The sequence below is a fragment of the Portunus trituberculatus genome, chromosome 49 (genome assembly GCF_017591435.1).
Source record: "Portunus trituberculatus isolate SZX2019 chromosome 49, ASM1759143v1, whole genome shotgun sequence".
NCBI classification, from domain to species: Eukaryota; Metazoa; Arthropoda; class Malacostraca; order Decapoda; family Portunidae; genus Portunus; species Portunus trituberculatus.
The window spans coordinates 18,820,709-18,830,708 of NC_059303.1; the positions used below are offsets into that span (position 1 = coordinate 18,820,709).

General features: G+C 45.2%; 1 protein-coding gene across 5 annotated transcripts in view; it reads right to left on the reverse strand.

Moving 5' to 3' along the window:
• The window catches only part of LOC123499216 (inactive phospholipase C-like protein 1), a 153,057-nt gene that overhangs the window by 50,062 nt on the left and 92,995 nt on the right, over positions 1–10,000 (reverse strand). For all 5 annotated transcript variants that reach the window (XM_045246966.1, XM_045246965.1, XM_045246962.1 and 2 more), the window contains exons 5-6: positions 8,515–8,690; positions 6,063–6,175 (exon numbers count right to left, since the gene is read on the reverse strand). In XM_045246966.1, the coding sequence (XP_045102901.1) occupies positions 6,063–6,175; positions 8,515–8,690 (289 nt within the window). The remainder of the gene's footprint in view (positions 1–6,062; positions 6,176–8,514; positions 8,691–10,000) is intronic.

The following is a 10,000-nucleotide window of genomic DNA, read 5'->3' on the forward strand; positions in this document are numbered from 1 at the left end:
TTCAGATTCACGTGGTAGGCTGTCAGTGGTGAGCTATGAGTGCCTTAAAAGAATACACAAATTTATGGATGAAAATAATGCGCGGAAATAAAAAAAAAAAAAAATTGAAGGTCTGGAGGCTTCTTGCAGCTTCTATCATTTCATCATGCTCTTATTACAGTTACAAAAAAAGTGTATTAGTTTACCTTCCTGTCCTCATATCGACTTTCTTGGGAGAGTAAATAGTATATAAGGAAAAGAAGCAGCAGGAAGCCATCAAACTTACACGTGAAATCCGACCTAATCCATTTATTATCATCCCCATAAACGTGTCTAATCTCATCTCCCTTCCCTCGGCCTAACATCACGAAACTCTTGGCGGGAAACAGGTCAAGTAGCGAAATAAAGTGTTCCTAATGAAAACAGGTTGAAAGAAAATAAGGTCTTGAGCCGCTAAATGAAAACGCGAGGGAGGAATTGTCAACATTACGACTTGATAAAGGACAAAAGGTGGATAAAGAAGGAGGATTTAGGAGGAATTTATACGTTACTAAAAGGAAAAAAAACAAGGTGCCATATAAAAATAAAACAGGAAGAAAATAGGTGGAGAAAAGCTGTAAAAAAAGTCATAAAAAGACTATAAAGAGGAAAATTTTGTTAGCGTGATAAAGTTACATGTTAAGATGGCGGAAGTAAAAAACGATCAGAGAGAGAGAGAGAGAGAGAGAGAGAGAGAGAGAGAGAGAGAGAGAGAGAGAGAGAGAGAGAGAGAGAGAGAGAGAGAGAGAGAGAGAGAGAGAGAGAGGAGAGAGAGAGAGAGAGAGAGAGAGAGAGAGAGAGAGAGAGAGAGAGAGAGAGAGAGAGAGAGAGAGAGAGAGAGAGAGAGAGAGAGAGAGAGAGAGAGAGAGAGAGAGAGAGAGAGAGAGAGAGAGAGAGAGAGAGAGAGAGAGAGAGAGAGAGAGAGAGAGAGAGAGAGAGAGAGAGAGAGAGAGAGAGAGAGAGAGAGAGAGAGAGAGAGAGAGAGAGAGAGAGAGAGAGAGAGAGAGAGAGAGAGAGAGAGAGAGAGAGAGAGAGAGAGAGAGAGAGAGAGAGAGAGAGAGAGAGAGAGAGAGAGAGAGAGAGAGAGAGAGAGAGAGAGAGAGAGAGAGAGAGAGAGAGAGAGAGAGAGAGAGCCTGAGCCTGGTATCTGGAATCAGAACCAGGGGCGGCAGTGGACCACTCCTCTTCACCAGTACCAGCAGTCGGCCGCGGACCCTAACCACCACCTCGGACTAGCAGGCCTCGCTCACTACCATCCCTCACCATGGTACAGCCAGCTTGCCCCGCCGCCAACTAAAGGTCGTCTCTAGCAACGTCCGTGGTCTCCGGACTAACCTTGCAGACTTATACCACAACTGTGTGCAACGACACAATGCAGACGTTGTTGTGGTGACCGAGACATGGCTGAACAGTGAGGTGGAGCCCACGTATGGCAGGATGCAGGGCTTCACCCACTGGGTGAGGAGGGACCGACAGGAGCGAACAGGAGGTGGAGTGGCTGTCTGCTTCAAGGAAGGAATGCAGGCCCAGCTACTCGACATAGACACGCCTCCAATGATGGAGATGATGTACTTCCGAGTAATGCTGGCAGACCGCTCAGCCCTCCTGCTGTGTGCCCTGTATCGCCCCCCGCGACAAGGGCCTGACTCACTCTTGTACCTGACTGAGACCTTAGACAACCTGATGATGGCACACAGCTGCAGCCACGTGCTGATTGTGGGGGATCTCAATCACCACCTGGAAAGAGACGCCTACGAGAATCTCCTGAGGTGCAGGGTCTGACAGATCATGTCACCTTCCCCACACATGAACGAGGAGGGACATTAGACCCTGTCATCTCAGACTACCAGGAAGACAAGCTTCAGTGTCATCAGCTGGGGCTCGTGGGCAGCTCTGACCATCACGCTGTACTGACACAGCTGGAAGTGGGCGTGGCTCAGGACGAGGCCACCACCCGCACCATCTGGCTGTGGAACAAAGCAGACTGGGCTTCCCTGCGCCGCGACCTGACCCACACCCCATGGGCCACTCTGCTACAGGGAGGAGCAGAGAGTGAAGCACTTGCACTCACCTCTCACCTTCTCGCCCTCCAGAGACGCCACGTCCCACACAGGGAATACACCACCAGATCGACGGATCAGCCATGGTTTGGCTACCGTTGCCGTGTTGCTGCCGAGGCAAAGTATGCTGCCTGGCTCCGCTACAAGAGGAACCCGACTCGGCGCAACAAGGACCTGCACAGGGCTGCATGCAGGAGGATGGTGGTAACCAGCAAGTGGGCCTTAAAAAAGTGGGAGGAAAGCCTGCGCCGGAAACTGTGTGGCACTGGCGTAGGAAACAAAACTTGGTGGTCTCTTGTTAAGGACAAACAAGGAACTGGCCACCAAGAATCCATCCCTCCCTCAGCAAGCAGGACGGTACTGTCGCCACCAGCAGTAAGGAGAGGGCACAGTTGCTGGCTTCCTTGTTTGCTGGAAAATGAAGGTCGGGAATCCACAGCAGCCACCGCCTCAGCTGGTCCAGCAATGTGAGAAGACTGTCACCATGGTGGAGGTGACGCATCAGCAGGTGAAGCGATTATTGCGGGGCTGGACACACAGAAAGCCACCGGCCCTGATGACATCAGCCCGCACCTGCTGAAGCGATGCTCCCAGGAACTGGCTGCCCCTCTCACCCAAGTTCACAACTTGTGTACGGGAAAACGTCTGGCCTTCAGTGTGGAAGGAGGCTCGAGTAGTTCCTGCACACAAAAAGCTCCAGGACGGACCCAAAAAACTACAGACCCATATCCCTGTTGTCAGTGGTGGGTAAAGTGTTTGAGAGGGTCGTGGCAGAGGTGGTGTGTAGCCATCTCAAGGACAATGCCCTCCTCTCAGACCAACAGTTTGGGTTCAGACCTGGAAGGTCAACCTCCGACCTAATGATGCTTCTCACCAGGCATTGGCAGGACGCCCTCGACGACGGCAAGGACACTATAGTGGTTGCTTTGGACATAGCAGGAGCTTTTGATAAAGTATGGCACAACGGATTACTAGAAAAGCTTCGTGCTAAAGGCATCCAGGGTGGCTTGCTACGACTCTTGGGAAATTACCTGCAGGACAGAAGCCTCAAGGTGGTTGTCAACGGGCAAACATCTGAGTCCCTGCCTGTGGAGGCATCAGTGCCACAGGGTTCAATTCTTGGCCCACTCCTGTGGAATATCTACGTGGATGATCTTCTCCAGCTACTGCCAGGAGTCATGGCCTATGCTGATGACTGCACCCTCTCCTATACCTATCCACGCCAGGACAGTGGGCGGGCTGCTGAGGCCATCAATCAGCAGCTACGAGTGATAAAGGAGTGGGGTGCTCGCTGGCAAGTGACATTCGCGCCGGAGAAGACACAAGCAATGGTTGTCTCTCGGTCCCCAGCCGCCATGGCAGCAATGGCAGGAAAGTTGTCTTTGGCGCTGCTGCTCTCCACTCCAAGATGACGTCAAGATACTTGGAGTGGAGGTGGATCGAGGGCTGAGGTTTGACAGGCATGTCAAAACCATTGCCAAGAAAGCCTCTCACAGGATCTCCGCTCTCAGAAGGATCGCCAGTTTCCTCGACAGGAAGGGGAGACTGCTGCTGTACAAGGCACAGGTGCGGCCCCACCTTGAATACGCAGCTCTCTCCTGGATGTCCTGTGCCGCCACACACAGAAGGAGACTGGACAGCATCCAACGCCGCGCCATACGGCTAGTAGATGCTGCACTACCACCTCACCCAGAGCCTGAGCGTCCCCTTGATTCACTGGAACACCGCAGAGACGTGGCGGCGATCGTAGTGTTCCATAAGGCACAGGTGCAAAGAGTGCCACATCTGGCAGGGCTGCGTCATCCTCTAAGAGTCACCGCACGGAGCACGAGAACGGTGCTCAATGGTGGTGACGCCGTAGAGGTGCCGCGATCCCACGGGTGTCAGCATCAACGCACCTTCGCAGGACGCGTCTCCAGGATGTGGAACTTGTTCACGGCCGCGGTGCCTCACGTCCAGGAGATGAACACACACAGTGTCAAACTGATGGCACATAAGTGGAGACAGACACTGCCAACTCCTCTGACACTCTTTGTGACGTGACACTCAGTGTAGTGCAGTGCGTGAATAGTGCTAGTGAAGTGAAACGAATAGTGCTCCATTTACATGCTGACCATCTTGTATATTATCTATTTTTAAGTCTTGTAAATATTGTAGAGAAATAGATTGTAGTACCCTTAGAATAGGTAGCACACGACAGTGCGCCTTTGGGTACATGTTCCTTTGTATAAAGTTTTGTTTAAATAAAAAAAAAAAAAGAGAGAGAGAGAGAGAGAGAGAGAGAGAGAGAGAGAGAGAGAGAGAGAGAGAGAGAGAGAGAGAGAGAGAGAGAGAGAGAGAGAGAGAGAGAGAGAGAGAGAGAGAGAGAGAGAGAGAGAGAGAGAGAGAGAGAGAGAGAGAGAGAGAGAGAGAGAGAGAGAGAGAGAGAGAGAGAGAGAGAGAGAGAGAGAGAGAGAGAGAGAGAGAGAGAGAGAGAGAGAGAGAGAGAGAGAGAGAGAGAGAGAGAGAGAGAGAGAGAGAGAGAGAGAGAGAGAGAGAGAGAGAGAGAGAGAGAGAGAGAGAGAGAGAGAGAGAGAGAGAGAGAGAGAGAGAGAGAGAGAGAGAGAGAGAGAGAGAGAGAGAGAGAGAGAGAGAGAGAGAGAGAGAGAGAGAGAGAGAGAGAGAGAGAGAGAGAGAGAGAGAGTCGTAATCCTTCACATGTCACACCAAGCCACAGCGTAACATGAAATAAGGAAAAGTCAAGCCGTAGAATTACTGAAATCAGGCAAACATTGTACGCAGATTTATTCCACCGAGCTTGGAAATAAATTCATCCTTGATCCGCTTATATGTATTCGGATCTTGCTCAAAATCTAATTAGTCGTTTCTCCCATTCAAGACCCTTCCTCCATCCAAATCTAATTGAAACTTTTATGGATGTTTTTGTGATATCTTGCGTGAAACTTGACAGGTAGACAGACGCGTAGGTGTGAGTGAATATGTGATGATTGTTTGAGCTTGGGTGGTTGTTAGCAGTGGTGGTTGTAATAGTGGTAGTAATACTGGTGGTGGTGGTGGGTGGTTGCTGGTGTGGTGGTAGTAGTAGTAGTAGTAGTAGTAGTAGTAGTAGTAGTAGTAGTAGTAGTAGTAGTAGTAGTAGTAGTAGTAGTAGTAGTAGTAGTAGTAGTAGTAGTAGTAGTAGTAGTAACAAGAACAGCAAGAACAATAAATAATAATGATAATAATAATAATAATATATAATAATAATAATAATAATAATAATAATAATAATAATAATAATAATAATAGCACAGTAATAATACAGTAACAACAACAACAACAACAACAACAACAACAACAACAACAACGATAATAATAATAATAATAATAATAATAATAATAATAATAATAATAATAATAATAATAATAATAATAATAATAATAATAATAATAATAATAATAATAATAATAATAATAATAATAATAATAATAATAATAATAATAATAGTAATAATAATAATAATAATAATAATAATAATAATAATAATAATAATAATAATAATAATAATGATAGTAATAATAATAATAATAATAATAATAATAATAATAATAATAATAATAATAATAATAATAATAATAATCAATAACAACAACATCAACAACAACAACATCAACAACAATACTAACAGACAGAGAATAGAGAGAGAGAGAGAGAGAGAGAGAGAGAGAGAGAGAGAGAGAGAGAGAGAAACACACAGGCGAACACTCTGACCTGCAAAGACAGAGAGAGAGATAGAGATGGAGGCGAGACATTTAAGATTGGAGGAGCTCAACCGTTCAAAGAATATGATATGTATAATGAGAAATGTCAAAAAGGGAGGAAGGAAGGAAGGTACCCTGCTGTAAAACGGAGATAATGAGGAGAAGGAGGAGGAGGAGGAGGAGGAGGAGGAGGAGGAGGAGGAGGAGGAGGAGGAGGAGGAGGAAAAAGAAGAGGATGGTTACCTTATTAAGAGGAAGTAAATCTCAGGTCTCGTTGCAATTTCTTTAAACATGTCGATGAATTCTTGGCTGTCAATCCTTCCTCGACATCCATCTGTCTTGCCCATGTCATACTCCTGAGGAAGAAGAAGAGAAGGAGAAGGAGGAGGAGGAGGAGGAGGAGGAGGAGGAGGAGGAGGAGGAGGAGGAGGAGGAGGAGGAGGAGGAGGAATAGAAGGAGCAGGAGGAGGAGGAAATGAAGAGCTGATTAAACAGAATACAAAAGGGAAGAAAATAATGATTACGTTCGCCCGTCAAGTTGAAATGAGGCCAAAGTTCCTGTTTTTCATTTGCATTCTTAATCTTCACCTCCTCCACCACCACCACCGCCACCACCACCATCACCGCCACCACCACCACCACTGTCACCATCATTACCAACATCAAAGCCGTCATTTGAAAGATGAATAGTCCTGTTAACCCCTTAGTACTGGGACACATTTTTACCTTGAGCTTTGTGTACGATCAGACCATTTTATTTACATTAGGAAAGATTTATGGGAGTCAGAAAAGTACATACCACAGTCTTCACAATTTTAATCCCTCACACAAGTTTCTGAAGCTGTATAAAATCACCAAATAGTAAGTAGAATTTATTTGGAAACGCGTCGTGGTATACAAGAGGTTAAGAGACACATATTAAGAACACCTCTATATATAATTCAACTTGTTCATCTAGTAGCTTTAGACAACATAAGAGGAAACACACCTACGGAAGTTTTCAATGTTGCTATCATGACCTCGATAAAAACTTAATGTCTTCTTTCTTATCACTGGGAAAGAATATGCATGAGAAACCTGCCTTAAAATATCTGTTGCCTCTGAAAACAGTTCGGGCAAGAAATAATGGAAGTTATTGTGGGGTTTTCAAGTAAGTTTGCACGATTCTAGCAAAAACTTAACATGGAAACTGACTTGAAATTTTTATTTGCCTTTGAAAATAGTGCTGACGAGAATGCGTCCAGTGAAAATTATTGTAGGTTTTCAAGTATGTTTCCATGATTCTAGCTAAAGCCTAACATATATTTCACATTATTTGAGAGGGAAAACTATCCAGTTGAACTTGATTAACCCTATCAGTACCATGACGCGTTTTTTACATTCACTCTGCTTACTATTTGGTGATTTTATACAGCTTCAGAAACTCACGTGGAGATAAAAAAAAAAAAAATAGCGAAAACTACGGCCATTAATCTTCTGCCCTCCATAGACTCTTCCTAATGTCAATAAAATGGTCTAATGGTACACAAATCTCATGGTTAAAATGTGTCCTAGTATTGAAGGGGTTAAAATAGTGAAGACTGTGGCCATTAATCTTCTGCCCTCCATAGACTTCCTAATGTCAATAAAATTGTCTAATGGTACACAAATCTCATGGTTAAAATGTGTCCCAGTACTGAAGGGGTTAACCACCATATATCTCAGAACACAATCAATCATTTCAACATAACTTATCAATCCTAATCTTTGAAAACAGAGGGAATTAGTATAATATTCAGAGCATTTTTCACGAAGAACACTATATGAACCTAACTAATCACCCTAGTGGCCTTTGAGAAAACAATTATGGCTAGAAAACACACCACAAACCCATACACACTCCTAAGAACACACCCTACCTCATCCTCAACTCACTACTTCACCCCTGCTACACTGCAATCACCAACCCTAGCGAGAGAAATCCTCCCCACATACCAATACACGGTTAAGAACACACCTCATCATGTCTCACTATTCACTACGACACAACACCCATACCGCAAACACATACACCTCTAGAACACACCACCACACACTCACCATTCACTGCCTCACCCTTGTCACATTACACATACATACACCCTTAAGAAAACACACTACCACACACTCACCATTCACTACTTCACCTCTACCATATCATGAACTCATACACCCCTTAAGAACACATCACCACACACTCACCATTCACCACCTCAACCCCTGCCACACCACAAACTCATACACCTCTAAGAACACACCCTACCACGCCTCAATAACTATCTCATCCCTGCCATACCACGAACACATACACCCCTAGGAAAACACACCACCACACTCTTCATTCACCACCATACACTGCCACACCACAAACACATACACCCCTAGGAAAACACACCACCACACCGTCCATTCACTACCACACCACTGCCACACCACAGAAACACACTTCCAGTCACTACCACAGCCCTACCACACCACAAACACATACACAGGAAAACACACCATCACACTCTTCAATCACTACCACACCACACCACAAACACATACATCCCCTAACAACACCCAACCACACCCTCCAGTCACTACCACACCACACCACAAACACATACATCCCCTAACAACACCCAACCCCACCCTCCAATCACCACCACACCACTGCCACACTTCAATCACCCACCTGTAGTTTTTGGCGCACCCTGACGAGCGCCACGTGGGAGTCGAGTCTCTTAATAAGCTTGATGCAGGTGGTTTGGTCAATGAAGCCTCCAGAGTTGTTTTTAGAGGCCTTCTCAAACATCTCCTTCAGCCACATCTCCCGGAGCGTCTGCCTGTCCTCCACGGCGTCCGGGGTGGCTGTGGGAGGAAAAGGAAGAATGGTGGTGGTGGTTGTACTAGTGATGGTGGTGGTGGTAGTAACAGTAGGAGGTGGAATATAAGGAGGATTAGAAAGGATTACAAAGAAATATATAGCCAGATCCTTGTTATGCTGTTTGATTACCTTAGTAGTAGTAGTAGTAGTAGTAGTAGTAGTAGTAGTAGTAGTAGTAGTAGTAGTAGTAGTAGTAGTAGTAGTAGTAGTAGGAAAGATACACAGCACACGATGTTGCAATATGAGGGAGGAGAGAGAGAGAGAGAGAGAGAGAGAGAGAGAGAGAGAGAGAGAGAGAGAGAGAGAGAGAGAGAGAGAGAGAGAGAGAGAGAGAGAGAGAGAGAGAGAGAGAGAGAGAGAGAGAGAGAGAGAGAGAGAGAGAGAGAGAGAGAGAGAGAGAGAGAGAGAGAGAGAGAGAGAGAGAGAGAGAGAGAGAGAGAGAGAGAGAGAGAGAGAGAGATTGCTAGTTCAGATTGAGAGAGTGTTTCTGTGGCCTTCTTTGAATACTGAACACATACTAAGCCAACAAACGCGCAAAACATTTTACAGTAGACAACTTGACATTCCTTGACAGCCTTGTAGATATATGGGCAGGCAGGCACACACACACACACACACACACACACACACACACACACACACACACACACACACACACACACTCTCTCTCTCTCTCTCTCTCTCTCTCTGTCTGGAACACCCTTGAGTGACCTTGAACGACGAGAGAGAGAGAGAGAGAGAGAGAGAGAGAGAGAGAGAATAATGAGAAGCATCCAGCCATCCTTCACACTACAATGGCGATAACAACAACAGCAACAATAACAGCAGCAACAACAACAACAACAACAAGGAAACAACAGTAATCCCTTCCTTCCTTCCTTCCTTCCTTCATTCCTTCATTCATTCCTTTGTCCTTTCCTTCTTTCCTTTCTGTCTCGTGTTTATCTTTCGTTCTTTCTGTTTTCTCTTCTTTGTTTCCTTCACAATATTATTCTTTTAGTCCGTTTTCTATACATTTTTTTCTATTTATTTCTTTCATTCAGCTTTTTTTTTCTCGTTTCTTTTCCTATTTTGTCTCTCCTCTTTCTCTTCCTTCTCTGTCACTATATTCTCTCTCTCTCTCTCTCTCTCTCTCTCTCTCTCTCTCTCTCTCTCTCTCTCTCTCTCTCTCTCTCTCTCTCTCTCTCTCTCTCTCTCTCTCTCTTTGCTGTTCCATTTCTTCTTTCCTTTCTCTCTCTCTATTCCTCTTCTCCCTTTACTCTCCATCTTTCATTCTTTTCCTTTACATTTCATC